The 16014-nt window shown below is 39.1% G+C and overlaps 1 protein-coding gene across 1 annotated transcript in view; it reads left to right on the top strand.

The window, feature by feature from the left end:
• Positions 1-16014, top strand: part of CSMD1 (CUB and Sushi multiple domains 1) — a 2081403-nt gene that overhangs the window by 2028913 nt on the left and 36476 nt on the right. Inside the window, exons 55-58 of the mRNA XM_011937546.1 lie at positions 3481-3669; positions 7743-7916; positions 8764-8946; positions 15616-15792. Coding sequence (XP_011792936.1) covers positions 3481-3669; positions 7743-7916; positions 8764-8946; positions 15616-15792 — 723 coding nt within the window. The remainder of the gene's footprint in view (positions 1-3480; positions 3670-7742; positions 7917-8763; positions 8947-15615; positions 15793-16014) is intronic.

The following is a 16014-nucleotide window of genomic DNA, read 5'->3' as shown; positions in this document are numbered from 1 at the left end:
ACGGAGTCTCGCTCTGTCACCCAGGCTGGAGGGCAGTGGCATGATCTCGGCTCACTGCAACCTCCGCCTCCTGGGTTCAAGTGAGTCTCCTGCCTCAGCCTCCTGAGTAGCTGGAATTACAGGCCCCCACCACCACAACTGGCTAATTTTTGTATTTTTAATAGAGATGGGGTTTCATCATGTTGGCCAGGCTGGTCTCGAACTCCTGACCTCAAATGAAATGCCCGCCTCGGCTTCCCAAAGTGCTGGGATTACAGATGTGAGCCACCACACCTGGTCTCTTATCCATATTTGTATGTTAACTTGAGGATCTTTAAGAAGACATCTCTGAGTAAGGAGTGTATATAGGTAGAAAAAATGGCTTAGTGAGTCACCTCTAGAATCCTATCGAAGGCTAAAATTTCCAGCTGGTCCTCTCCAGGAAAAAGGGATGAGGTGCCCCTGGGATTCCTGTCACCAAGGAATGCTGATGCCTTTGATTATTATGCTATACCAGACTTGTGTTCAGGAGTCCTGATCCTTGTGTATTTCTAGTTCAATGGTCGTTGTGACTTTGGACCTGTTATTGATCCCTGTATTAATTTCTTCTTTTACTCTTCCATATACCCAGCTGTCACCACAGAACACAGCCTGTGTGTTCATTTGAACTTCTCCACACTGGGCTGAATGTATACAAGACATCAGTGTTCTCATTCCTCGCAGCTGACAAAATCAGGTTCCGCGTCAGGTTTTCACACCTGGAAATCAGGTCTTACTGTATTGGGTGGTAAGATGTTACGATGAGGTGCAGCTGTCTAGAGTGAGCCTCTTTATGTCTTTCTGGCACATTACCCTATACTTAACAGCGTGTCGTGAACGAGGCCTGGAGTGGCTGCTGGTGGGCCTGACATATCTCCACACCATGAACTTCACAGGCAATTTCTCCTTCTAGTTTACAAACCAACAGGTCACCTGTCAGTCACATAAGCCTCTTTCCACCAGATCCCTGGGTAGGAATTGTTCACATAGAAACTGGGAAAACAAATACAGATGGGAAAGGTGCTTGTGTCGATTGGTTGGTCACTAACAAACTCTTCTGGCAGATAAATTCTTCTCTGGTAAAACACACCCATTTGCAGCAATGGTATGGAAGTTCTATCGTAGACAAATAAATCAGATTATTCCTGCCCTGTTTTTCCTCCAGCACATAGATGCAGTTGAATCTTCTAATGGAGCCTCAGAATTAAATAGGAAGGAATATGAAGAAATACTTCAGACTGTAACTCTACGCAGGACTGAAGAAGTGCATGAGCAGATTTAGAGTATTTGTATCCATGCTTCTTCCATTTTAAGGATCCACTCAGTTTCTCCACAGGAGCTCAAGGAATATTTATTGCAAACATCTTTCGCTGCTCAGTATTTTAAGGATAGTGAACTAGGTAAAGGAAGGGGTAGGAACTTAGGGCTTAGCATTTTAACACACACCCTCCAAGCAGTTCTAACGCAATGTAAGTTTGCAGAATGATTTCCAAGAATGAGGGGTTTATTGTCTCCTATGCACCTCTTTCCATGGCAAGAGTGACCCTTAAAGAGAATTTTAGTCCATAGTTTCAGAGCAAGGTTATGAAACTCACATATTTTAAATCCCCCTTCACCAGCCACGGTGAAGCTCAGAGAATATGTGCTTCTCCTCCTGCAAGGAGAAGGGTGCGGTTGGATCCTGTTGTTACTGCACCAATAAATAAATCTCTGCCAGTGAACCTTTAAGAGAGGCTGAGCCAAAGAGAAGATGAAAATGATAAGGAAGAGGAGAAAGAGAAGGAGGAGGAGGAGAAAGAGAAGGAAAAGAGGGATGGAAGAAGAGGAGGAGAAGGAGGAGGAACAGGAGGAGGAGGAGAGGACAAGGCGGTGGAGGAGGAGAAGGAAGAGGAGGAGGAAGAGAGGACATGGAGGTGGAGGAGAGGGTGGGGAGGAGGAGGAGGAGGAGAAATGGTGGCATCAGCTCATTCTGGCCTTTGGCATCCTGGGCCATTTGGTTTATCTCGGGCATCCTAGTGGGAGATGGTCAAAGTGGCTTTTTCTCCACTCATTTCTCCTAAGTGGCTTTCTCTGCTTTGACAACAAACACAGTTTGAAATTATTTCTGGACAGTCCTCTAAGAGCAACATAAGCACAAACATAAACACAAAAATATCTTTAGTGTTCCAGCCCGGGACTGTCCGTCTCCTTATGAAAGTGTGGCCTGGGGGAGCTGAATCCATCTCTTATGCTCAATGTAAGAATGGGACAATGTGGGTATCTTCCAGGTTATACAAATAATCACATTTTCAAGTTAATTAGGTTTGCTCACATTAGGTAATTCCTGCTATTTTAGAGATTTGGTTACAATTGTATTGCAGATGCAGTGCCCTGTGGGATCTTAAAAATACTTGCGCGAACTTCACACATGGCTTTTTGTTTGTTTTGGCGTTTTTGATTCCAAAGAACTCAAGACTTTCTTCTGTAAACTCAGGGTTGTTTTAAGAAGCAGAGAACATTATTCTACGGCACTAAAAGGGAACACTGTAAGCCTTGACTCTGCCCTCTGCCTTCCTTTTTTGAATAGAGAAGAAATAAAACACACAGTTTGGGTACAGGGTTTGCCTTCAGCTTCTGGGACTCATGATGTGCAGAGGCTGCCCGAGATTCATTTGCACAGTGCTTTTCTGAGCTAGAAATATCTGGAGAGACCGTGGCCTCTGGAACAGCTGCCTCATTCACTGGTGGGGTGGGTCAAAGCATGAGGTAATCAGAGTTCTTTCTCTTCCTCTGCACCTGCAAAAGCACATCGCTAATTCCATCGCAGACGCCAACAGGCATTCAGGCTAATGCCTTTCAGAGGAACCAGAGCGTGTCCCGCACGCCGCAGAAGACTGCCTCACCACGGGCCTGTTTCTAAAGGGAGAAGAGCCTAAATCAGAGGCTGGCTTGATTTGCATTTCTATTAGGTATTGATGGAATAATTGTCATTTTTAGTTGCGTTCTACATAGAGCAAAATTATTTTAGGCGCACATATTAAAGCACTAATGCATATAGGTGTGTATGCGTGTTGGGGGGTAAGTAATTACCATGCCACAGACTGTTCTAAAACACCACACTTGAGTAAAAATATTTAAACGAACCTCAGCCAGTTCTATTTGACCATTACTAGAATGTAAAAACTTAACCAAGGAAAATAATTTCAGAATTTACATTGAAAAAAGTTATTAGGAAATAGAGGAAATTAGCCTCGTGTGAAAAATTGCTATCGTGGTCTACCAGTTGTTGACACCTCTTGAAGAAGAGTGGCCCAAAGCGGTTAGCAGAATTCATCCTGAGAGTGGAATTTCATGTGCCTCGGCCATCATGTTGTCAGTTTCTGAACTTCCTAAAATGATGAGGAATTCGCCTTCATTTCTGATCTGTTTTGTCGGTTGTTTCTAGCTATTTCTAAATGGTGTCTGAAATGTTTTATTTTCTAGTGGTGAACTGTTCCGATCCAGGCTTTGTGGAAAATGCCATTCGTCACGGGCAACAGAACTTCCCTGAGACTTTTGAGTATGGAATGAGTGTCCTGTACCATTGCAAGAAGGGATTTTACTTGCTGGGATCTTCAGCCTTGACCTGTACGGCAAATGGCTTATGGGACCGATCTCTGCCCAGGTGTTTGGGTAAGTCAGGGTTTTCCCGATTTCTGTGCACAGACCCCTGTAAGGACACCATCAGCAGAAAATTCTGCAAGTATATTTTAAAGGCACTGAATTTTAATTCCCTCTGCTCTCTCCCATCACTGAATTTTAATTCCCTCTGCTCTCTCCCATCACCAATTGTAGGAGTTTGCATGATAGCTGTAGATAGAGTGGCCAGAAATCACCAAATACAACTTAAGCAAATTCAAGGGGTCGGGGGACACTGGTATGCTCAGGAGAAATGACATGACGCAGGTAATTGGATACCACTTGGACAATGATGCCTTTCTCTCCTTTTCTCACGGCTTGCCTTCAGCCTCAGCCTACCAGGTAGGCCTGGCCCACACAGCTCAGACACGGCGGCCAGGACCTCCCCACCAGGCATCTCCCAGCCTTACTCTCGCTCAGCTCAGGTGGGCGAAGGGCTCTGGTGTGGAGTTTCCGTCTGTTGACCTGGCATCTACAGCCAAAGAGTGGAGTGCTGTGAGACCTGATTGGGTTTTGTGAGCATTCCTGGTACAGTCCAAGGTGACTACAATAAAAGCCTCCTATCCTTGGGGTATATACCAAATAGTGGGAATGCTGGGTCAAATGGTATTTCTTATTCTAGGTCTTTGAGGAATCGCTACCCTGTCTTCCAAAATGGTTCAACTAATTTACATTCCCAACAACAGTGTAAAAGCATTCCTATTTCTCCACAGCCTCACCAGCATCTGTTGTTTCTTGACTTAATGGTAGCCCTTCTAACTGGCATGAGATGGTATCTCTTTGTAGTTTTGATTTGCATTTCTCTAATGATCAGTGATGTTGAGCTGTTTTTTCATATTGTTTATTGGCCACAGAAATGTCTTCTTTTGAGAAGTGTCTGTTCATGTCCTTTACTCACTTTTTAGTGTGGTTGTTTTTTTCTTGCAAATTTGTTTAAGTTCCTTGTAGATTCTGGACATTAGACCTTTGTCAGATGGATGGATTGCACAGTTGTCACCCATTCTGTTGGTTGTCTGTTCACTCTGATGATAATTCTGTAGGTTCTCTGTTCACTCTGATGATAGTTTTTCTTTTCTGTGCAGAAGCTCCTGAGTTTAATTAGATCCCATGATACATGCATGCATACGTTCACTGCAGCACTATTCACAATAACACGACATGGAATCAACCCAAGTGCCCATCAGTAAAACACTGAATGTAGAAAATGTGGTACATGTGCACCATGGAATATGATGCAGCCATAAAAAAGAATGAGATTATGTCCTTTGCAGGGACATGGATGGAGCTTGGAAGCTTATCCTCTGCAAACTAATGCAGGAACAGAAAACCAAACACCACAAATTCTCACTTATAAGTAGGAGCTGAACAATGAGATCACAGACAAAGGAGGGGAACAACACTCACTGGGGCCTGTAGGGGGCAGTGGAGGGAGGGCATCAGGATACATAGCTAATGCACGCGGGGCTTAATACTTAGGTGATGGATTGATAGGTACAGCCAACCACCATCGCACACGTTTCCCTACATAACAAACCTGCACGTCCTGCACATGCATCCCAGAAATTACAATAAAATAAAAAATAAACAAATGAATAAAGTTGTTAAATCTTGTTTTCCTTTTTTTTTTTGAAAAAAAGCTCATATCCTGATAGTAATTGGCTTGGGAATTGAGTCCTTAAATCAGGGGAAGGGATATGGCTCCAGAAAATGGATGTGCTCTTCTGGGCAGATAAAATTATAGATGATCCCTATGGCCCCTCTTAAAAGCTTATTATCAGTGTATTATAGACCATGAAGATAAGCAAAAATACATCATTGTAACCAAATAGCCAAAGTCTTCTTTTCTTTTCACTTGAAAAATCAGATTGGCTGTTAAAGAGAATCGTGTTTTAAGATCATAGTCTGAAGATTTAGGACAAGTTGTTACTCTCTTTATTCTTTTTGAAATTAGAAGCAAAGCAATCCTTAAAATCAAAATCTGATCTTTGTCCTATGCATTTTGCATCCATAAAGAAAGTGGAGGCCAGGTGCAGTGACTCACTCCTGTAATCCCAGCACTTTGGGAGGCCAAGGAAGGTAGACTTCTTGAGGCCAGGAGTTCTAGATCAACTTGGACAACCTAGCCAGACTCCATCTCTATGAAAAATAAAAAAAATTTAAAAATAGTGGGACATGGTGGCACATGCTTATAGTCCCAGCACATTGGGAGGCTGAGGTAGGATGATCACTCGAGGCCAGGAGTTACGATTGTATCACTGCACTCCAGCCTGGCCAACAAGCAAGACCCCATCTCTAAAAAACAAAAAAAAAAAATACAAACGAGGAAGGAAATGGCAATGACATTATCAGTCGGGTCTACCGCACACACACTAAAGATGATAATGCCTCTTGCCTTTTCAGTTATAGCACTGCGAAGTGTATTTTGAGAATGGGTTAGTGTTGAAGATTTTTTTTTTTTCTCCAAGTGAGTTTCCCTCACATTCCTCTGATCTACACAGAAACTCATCTCAAATTCTAACGTTAACAATACAATTAATTTCTGTGGAGAAAGACAGTGATAACTTTCAAAACAATTCTCAGCCTTATGTAACAAAATTGCATCTATAAATGTGTTACAATCTTCATCAAATTATGTCTGCGTTCTTGTCTTCCTTTTGCCTTCACACATGGGAATTTTCATAGAAATTGGTTTAGTTCTGTTTTTGTCTTTCCCAGAACATTTCTTTCATGTCTCCCCTGGCTTGTGTGAGACTTCCATTTGTTTTCGTACCGATGCTGATGTGTTTCAAATCTTCAGGAGCTGGGGTTGAGCTGGCTCTCCTTCTCCTAGCTGGCCACTTCCCTCGGCTTGGTGTCATTCACAACTAGAATTGCTGTGACTTTGCTCGGGGGAGCCTTTGCTTTTCCATGCTCTAGAGCAGCTGAGCTCTGTGTCTGATTTTGCTGTGATACTGTTTCACTGAAGGTTAACATTTAAATAAAATATAAATTTCATTTCAACTGGAAGTGGTCATTGATCCAGCATTTCACTGTTTCAGGTCTAACTGGCTTCTTTTAAGGACTCCATGTGGATAAAATCTAGTTCTCCAGTGAATCAGTGTCCATGCAAGACAGAAAGTGAGGGCTGATGTGACTGGGGGATGGCGGTGGCTTCCAGGCGTTCAAATCTCCCCCTCTGGCTGATAACCCTTCTGGGTGTCTCGTTACCTAATGGAATTATTCTAGGATATTAAAACAGTCACCTTTGAGTAATTCCTTGGTAGTCTCAATTCAGTTAGTTCTGTTTGCATATAGATAAAAACTTGTCCATTGCTACCCCTCATTTGATACTGTACAGTAAAGGAAAAATCTTCACTGTCCTATATTAATCTGGATTACAGAATTTGCCTTTTTGAAGGATATTTATAAATAGAGTTTGGGCCTGATTTGGTATAATTGTAAGGAAATGAATGGAAATACTGAGATGATTTTACAGAACAATTTGAGCAATACATTAATCAATAATTGTGCATTATTATTTTACTTATCCATTTAGACTGCCCCTTATTCAAAGAGAAATGGTTAGAATGGTTTTCTTAGACATGTGAACTTGAAGATTAAGCAGATTTGACAAAATCATGTCCCCAAGCAAAGCATATCATTGTCATATTAACTGAAAAAATTGTGGAAATAGTTGTAATGGACCCGTGTTACTTTCTCAAATTTCCTATAATACTGTTCATTTGGAATATAGTTAAGGGTCGATGGAAAAATGTAGGCAGTATGGCTATCTCCTTGAAAATCCACGTCAATTTCCACTGTAAGCAAAGCTACCTTAACAAAACAAAACAAAACTATCATCAACAGAACCTCTCCTTTTCAGTAAATAAATTAGGGGAGGAAGCATCATCTGAAAATTGGTATTCATCACAAATTACATAAGGGAACTGTAGGGCTATGCCAGAATATGTAGGTGTTTTTCTTTAATGGATATTGTCGGTATGGGTGTCTCTGTGGGAGATCTGACAATACAAAGTGGTTTAACTGGAAGGATGTATTCATTTGTTTTATTTAACTTTTTTCTGAAGCGATATCATGCGGACACCCAGGGGTCCCTGCCAATGCCGTCCTAACTGGAGAGCTGTTTACATTCGGCGCCATCGTGCGCTACTCATGCAGAGGAAGCCAGAGTCTCATAGGCAATGACACGAGAGTGTGCCAGGAAGACAGTCACTGGAGCGGGGCACTGCCCCACTGCACAGGTAAGGGGCCTACAGGTGAACTGACAGAATTACAGGCGTCAAATAACCTTTCCAATAATGATTTCAGATAATGACGATTTACAGTTACTGGAAATGCCGTATAATTATACATCTCTTTGAAATGATTATCATTCCATTTCTAGCCAAATACGACTCTCTTATAGATATTGTCTTCATCTTCACCATAATCGTTAGACACCATCACTTTAAATGTTCTCCTCCAGGATTCTCGGGAGTGTCTGGATCTCATTTGTAAGGAAACTGGCTGGCCCTGCCTCCGTGTGTCCCTTTTTGCTCTTTATTCTTTTTTATGTGTTTAATTTTCCCCACCTCTATCATCATTAACCACATGGGTCCTCTTTGAAAAAAAATTATCTTTATTTTTTTCATGAATATTTCTTAAACAATTAAAATTCAGCAAACCAGCAACTCTCTGGATACAGTTCTGAAGAATTAAACCTCTCATTTGCCTTTTTTTTTTTTACATTCTCAGTTTACCTAAAGCCCTGCTTTCCTTTTGCTCTCTGTACCTACCTTTTCAGTGAAGATTCGATGCATTTACCATTCCCAGCATTTTCTACCTTCCAAAGGAAATGTCGTTTATTCTCACAACCATATTTGAATAGGCTATTGTGAATTTCGTAACACAGGAGCAACATCCTGAATTCTTTCATTTTTAGGGCTATCACAAAGAAATTATTTCTTACAAGATTGCCAGCATGTTGTGTAACCATAACTCATGTCAAACACAAATTTCAACAAATTTTCATTATCTGTAAATGTAACAGCTCTGCTTAAAACAAGTCTAACACAATTATGCATTGCCATATGCGTTTATTTTCAATAGGAAATAATCCTGGATTCTGTGGTGATCCGGGGACCCCAGCACATGGGTCTCGGCTTGGGGATGAATTTAAGACAAAGAGTCTTCTCCGCTTCTCCTGTGAAATGGGGCACCAGCTGAGGGGCTCCCCTGAACGCACGTGTTTGCTCAATGGGTCATGGTCAGGACTGCAGCCGGTGTGCGAGGGTGAGTAGCCACAAGCCTTAAGGTCTACCTTGAAAGTTAAAACCACACAACTCATTCTAAAATGGCTGGCAAAATTCTACAAAAATTATAGGGATTTGTACTATTTATACAGTTAAATCTTTCTCCCCCAATATTTGTGAAAGCATCATCAGAAATCATGACTGGGTGCGTGAAGGTCTTCCGAGTGTCCACAGGTCCCATCACACAGATGCTTGTTGTTTGAAAGCTTTCATAACACGAAAGCTTCTCATCTTCTCCCAGTGGTAATCTGTACGTGGTGTTGTCAGCGTTTTCTAGATCCTGACGGTGAGTGAGTGGGGTTCCAGAGCAGCGAGTAGGACCAATGCAGATCATTGATGGGACTTGCCGCAGGCTGGAAGCAGGCTTCATTCACACGTCATTTCCAATCTTTTGGTGGTCCATGTGTGGAGCACTGTATTTCACAGGAATCTGGGGTTATATTCTATGAACTATTCTGGAGTGGGTCTACTTGATTCTAATGTTTGAGAGGCATCGTAGGAAGTGGTGGTATGCTCCAGTAATGACAATAAGAATTGCCACGGACACACTAGAGACACCACACTGTGTATCAGAAATGTAGCCTCAAGCAATGTGAACTGAGAGGTGATGGTAACCATGTATTCAGTGTTCAAAACCCGATTTAGAATTCAGACAGATAGGACTGTAAATGTTAGGATTTCTTTACAAGCAAACTTCTCAATTACATTTTGAGTCTAAAAAGTTTATCCAAATTAATTCCATATGTATTTTTGTATGTATGAAACACTTTCCATATAACTTGACCAACTTGAGTAAGCTCACATACACACTGTCATTATGAGAGATTAACTGAAGTTTCCTTAATCTTCATTTTTTGTACTTGACTATCCTGTCTCCACTTCTGCCTTTATTGTATCATACATGCTATATAGATAAATAGAAATAAAATATGTATATGATCTATCTATATTATAAACCTATGTAGCATTAATTTCATATGTAAAATAATGCTACATATGAATATTTGAACAATTGTGCATATGTTTGCATATTTATATATATTTGTCCATGCATAGTGTATATATTTATTCTCAAAGACTATTTGCAACTATATATGTGTATATATGCATATAATATAGGCATACACATAGTGCAAACAAACATGATAATCCAAGATAATGTTCTACTCGGAATTGCCTCTTCACAATCAAAGTGATGTCAATCTTAAGACTAGGCCCTACAGCCGGGCGCGGTGGCTCAAGCCTGTAATCCCAGCACTTTGGGAGGCCGAGATGGGCGGATCACGAGGTCGGGAGATTGAGACCATCCTGGCTAACACGGTGAAACCCCGTCTCTACTAAAAAAAAAATACAAAAAACTAGCCGGGTGAGGTGGCGGGCGCCTGTAGTCCCAGCTACTCGGGAGGCTGAGGCAGGAGAATGGCGTCAACCCAGGAGGCGGAGCTTGCAGTGAGCTGAGATCCGGCCACTGCACTCCAGCCCGGGCGACAGAGCAAGACTCCGTCTCAAAAAAAAAAAAAAAAAAAAGACTAGGCCCTACAAAAGTTGTCTTAGGTCAAATATCACCGATTAGTAGTGAGAAATGGTTACCCGTAGTCATGAATTGCAGGATCATACTTTTGTTATTGACTAAAGTATGACACTATAAATTGATATACATTTTTTAATCAAATGCAAATTTTTTCAGTTCCCTCTCATCCTGTAGAGATTTCAGTATTAAACTTTACACATGAGGGCAGTTTTCTCACCAGAGAAAAAACCAGAGTGTTTTCTGCTCTATCATATAGTACTTTACGTAAGCAATCCTATGGGATAAACCATTATCACCAATATTTTAACAAGGAGATCTTCTATGCTTCCTGATATGAGGCACTGAAAAGAGACATTGTCATGTCTTTGGTATTGCCACTGAAATGCATAACCTGAACCGAATCCTGAAGCAGCAGCAATAAAAACCCCCAAAACCCTAGGGGCATGCAACAAATCCGCTTGCCTGTGCTCATGAAGAAACGTCAAGTTCAGAAAAGACACATTCTGAGCGCTTCTTTCAGATGTAAGAGACTTGATACATGCAATGTGTGGTCTTGGATTAGGTCCTACACTGAGCAAAACAGAGTTTTGAGAGGCGTTACTGAAATAGTAGAATCTGATCCTGAGATGATCTAGGTGGTGAACTAACACAGGACCTTAAGGCGACTATTAAAAATATGTTCAAGAGCTTGAAGAAAATTAGATGATGGATGTGTATGAGACAACATTGCATCAAAGTTACATTTCATGCTTTTAATAATTGTATTATGGTTATGTAAGAGAATGCCTTTGTTCTTAGGAAATACATACTGATATATTTAACTCTACAGAGTCATCACATCTGTAACTTACACTCAAATACTTAGAAAATACATATTTAGAGAGAAAGAGAAAAAGTGAGCAAAATGTACACAGTTGGTGAATCTAAAAGGTGTATAAGAGTGGCTTATGATATTTTTGTGAAGTTTGTTTAATCCTGTAATTATAACAAAGTGTGGTGTTACACAAATGTTGCCAATGAATTAAAACAATTTCCATAGTAAAATTTCAACGTTTCTATTAAATCACACTTAACAGTAGCTTCATGTATCTGTAGCATTAATCATTCAGGACTTTTGAAAAGCACCATGGTTTGTGAGTTGTGACATTTTGTCTTTAGACCTGATTCTTTGTAGTGATCACAACGTCTTGGTTCTGGGTCTTAATTCTCCTTTGTTTGAGAACAGAGAGGCTGAAAGATCAATCATCAGTAGTATTTTAATTGAAATTTAAAATATTTCCTCAATAGTTACAAAGAGGGCTGGATGTCAATAAGTGAATGCTGGAATAATTATTCAGACTTTATAGATAGAATCTGATGCTGATGAAAACCAGAACTATCCTTCTGTTTTCAAGAATACTCAATGCAATCATTGAGCCTAAACCCTGGTTTGCAGGCTGAACTTGGTGTGTGAAGAGCAGAGACTCTGACACTCCCAGAAATTGGAATATAAAATATTCTATCAAAGACGACCATTCACCTGAGACTGTACATTCAATATCATGTTTACCTCCAGTATTTCAGTTTTGAAATCTTAAAAGATGAACAAAATTATGACAGTTGAGGGTGAGCAATGTCTTTCCTTAAAAATCTCCCCTCTTTGGGGCTATGAAGGCACACTATGAGTTCTAGTCCAGCAAAGCACACATCAGTCAATTTATTTGAAATGAGAGCTTAATTGTGTTTCACTTCCCAATCCATCTAACTCAGGCAGTGCAAAGTATTTTTAAAATTGTATTTTGCTTTCTAAAGTTAGAAATTTATACTTCTATGAAAAAACTTGGAAACTTAGCCCTTAAAATCTGCATACACAAGTAAGTTATAAAATGTTGCAGTGCTGAAAATATTTCTCAAATATGCCATGCTCCACAAAATTGACTGCTTCTAAAACTGCATTATATGATACAGACATCATGGGAAGCTGAATAAGCCCACTGCAATGTATGTTACAACCAATAAGGCAACAAATTATGTATAAAAATCATAAAATCAGTGACTGAGCACACATACCAGCAAAAATTTGAAATACGTTTTGGAGAATTTATAGCTTTTCATTTTGTTCCTTGTTTGTTATCATAGGTCCAAATCACTGAAGTGTGAATTACTCTCAATGAAAAAGGATGTAACCAGTGGTTGCATGTCCAGGAAGCGTAGCTTCTATGACTAGCTATGACTTGACTAATCCCCTAGTTAAGATTATTTCAAACCTGATGAAATTATGTCCTCTAAACCTGTCAAAAAGTTAGATACAAAAAGTTAGATAAATAGAATACATTGTAAAAAGGAGGAGGAAATTGTAATTCAAAATGAAACATCTTTTAAAATTCTTCAACTCAAAGAATTTATATTGCAGATATATTTCCTTCACATTAAGTCAAATTTGCTTTTGTTAGTCATCTAGTCTTTTAATCATAGGTTCAAACTTAACATTTCAAAATGGATCTATCTCGTGAAGTTACATTATATACTAAAATATTTAGTTTAAACTGTATTAGGGAACTCTTAATTCTCTTTCAGATGAAATTATGATAAAGCTACATTTTACTGAAGAAGTAAGAAGGTGGTGATGATGAAAATAACAATAGCATAAGCTACAAGCTAACTCGTTGTGACCACTAATACATCAGATCTCACACTAGGCATTTTACATATTGCGTGGGTAATTTTGTAACAGCCGGGAATAAGTATTTTTATAATACTCATTTTATGGTTAAAGGCACTACATCTAAGGAATTCAAATTGATTGCTCAGGTTTATTTAACTTGCATGAGCAAATATTCACATCTATTTAACTCAATTTAACAGCAATTTTTTCTCATGTAAAATGAACAGTACTATTATTTGTAAAAAAAAAAAAGTATATTTAAAATAAGCTTAATGTTATTATATACTGAGTTAAAGAAAATTATGTTTTAGCTGAAGTCACATTAACAAAACGTACTTTTTATAAAGTATATTTCAAAAGAAAATAAACTTAGGAAAGAGAAAATATGGCAAAGTTTAAACTTGCAGGTTAATTTATGGTTCTTCTTCCAGTTTATTTTTCCTCTTCTAATTTATTTTTCTTTTGTCTCCTTGAAATTTAATGTATTGTTTTGTTTTAGTCTTAATCCTCTCTTATAACTTTACATAATTGCATTGATATAAAAGCAGATATGCTGACATTGCCTTCTAGTCATTCTCGTAGTTATAACCATGAGTGAAAGTGGTTTTTGTCAGCCAGAAAAACAGAAAGAAAAAAACTCATCATGAATTTTACTTTACACAGTACAATATTTGAGGGGACTTTCCCAGTATTAGGACAGCATTATGATGGTACTCATTCATTGACAATATTAGCAAACTAACTAACACTTTAGATTACTTACAAACCAAACTGAATATTTTTCATCAGTTATTTGATTCATTTGGATATTGGTTCTACATAGGTGGCTTTTGAAGATTTGGACATACAATTGAATAGCAAATATAATTAGAATACAATGTAACAATAACATCAGTGTCCTCTTTTGGTTTGTTAAACTATGAATTGGACCAAACTCAATCCCTTTCTGTGACAGGTTTTCCGTAAGCACATCTACACAGTGACCTGTTGCACAGTAAGTGATGAATATATGTTTGTTGAATGAACAATATATATATGTTGGATAGTCCAACCCTTAATTATTGCAATATGAAATTTTAATATATAATATAGTTATCATAAAACTTTCAAGTTTTAGAGAGCCTTAAATATTATCTACTTCTGGATTGGTAAATATATCCCAATTCATATGCCAACCAGGAAACTACTAATAGATCTGTGTTAGAAAGGGTTGGAAGTCACACCATGAGCCATCAGAGAAGAGGGCCGTGATTGAATACTTCCATCTGCCATTGGCACAGGACCAGGAAGCACCAGCATGTGCACTTTGTATTGTTTTTTCAAACAAGATCCAGTTCCACCTGAGCACAAGTGCATTCTTTCTATGTAATAAGAAGGGTAGTCCCTCAACTCCCAGTACAGTGACTTCTCTGTGCCCAGCAAATTTTGCAGGGTGTTTTCTTCCCTGTTTTTTCAGAAAAATATATCTTTGTTCTCTAGGCCAGATTTGAAATTGGATCAATTCAATGTGCAAAAGTGTTTTTAAATATTTTGATCAGCTCAGAGGCAGTCTCATGATATATATTCTTGTCATTAAAACCAGCCAAGGGTAACATCCTTTATTGACCCGCCTATTGTATATTATTGCAACAGTGCTAAGGAGAAAATGTAGCAACCTTTCTGGTAAATAGTCTGCACTAAAAAAGGCAAAAAAAAATTATAGATTTGAAATGTTCACCCTGAAGGATACCCAGCAGCAACCAAGCTTGCTTTTGTTTACTGACCAAACGAGCCTAAAAAATAGTCACAGAGTGTAGAGCTGTTGCACTCACCATCGTTAATGGAGGTCTTATTGCCTGTATGTGGCATTAGGAGCCTTTTGAGAGAAATGTAAAGTTGAATCATATCAAAGCCAATTAATGCAGCTGCTATTAGATCTGGTAATATTGAGGACATCATTTTACAAAGCAGATCAAGTGCAGCCATTCGTATTTCGGAGGCATTCTTTACTTTCCAAAGTGAATTCTCCTGGAGATGTAAAATAGGACCTGAATTGCCTAGATTTTAAAAACACAGTGATTACATAAAGGAAGATGCTTCTGTGTTGCTAATATCGTAATCTTTTTTAAAAATCAGAACAATTCTGTCATGACATTAAAAACATTCAATCCTCAAATAGCAAGGCTATTAAAAGCATTCAATCCCTGAATAACAAGGCCTTGAACTTTTGGTGCTTTAACTCGTGTTTTAATTTGTTTAGAAATAATTCACTTTAGAAAAGATGAGTTGAAAGGTTATTTTTATATTTGTAGCTAATCAATAAAATAAACATGTGAGCCATAGTAAGACATATGTTAAGGAACTTCCATAGGATTATGTGCGGTGGGTTTGTAATAAATGTGTAGTCTATTGCATCGATACCCATTGGTCTCCTGTTTGCCATTTTCATCCTGGGTCACTCGCTGTGTGTGTTGTTGTTCTTGTCTGCCTAACAGCTGTGTCCTGTGGCAATCCTGGCACACCCACCAACGGAATGATCGTCAGTAGTGATGGCATTCTGTTCTCCAGCTCGGTCATCTATGCCTGCTGGGAAGGCTACAAGACTTCAGGGCTCATGACGCGGCATTGCACAGCCAATGGGACCTGGACAGGCACTGCTCCCGACTGCACAAGTGAGTAACCAGACATCGTGGTAGACTCATTACTGTGAAACTCACTCCATTGCGAGGGAAAAACAAAACTGACTTTAAGGTGTTATACTGTTTTTTATTTTTAATTCATAGAGGGAAAAAAAGGAAAACTATGTGTGATACTGTGACTCTATTTCTTAGGTACTTTAAGATTTTTTCCACTTTCTTATTTGTATGGCTGAAGCTCCTTTAAAAGGCCAATTG

Source organism: Colobus angolensis, unplaced genomic scaffold (genome assembly GCF_000951035.1).
Source record: "Colobus angolensis palliatus isolate OR3802 unplaced genomic scaffold, Cang.pa_1.0 Scaffold165, whole genome shotgun sequence".
In the NCBI taxonomy this organism is placed as follows: Eukaryota; Metazoa; Chordata; class Mammalia; order Primates; family Cercopithecidae; genus Colobus; species Colobus angolensis.
This window is presented reverse-complemented; position numbering and strand designations above follow the sequence as displayed.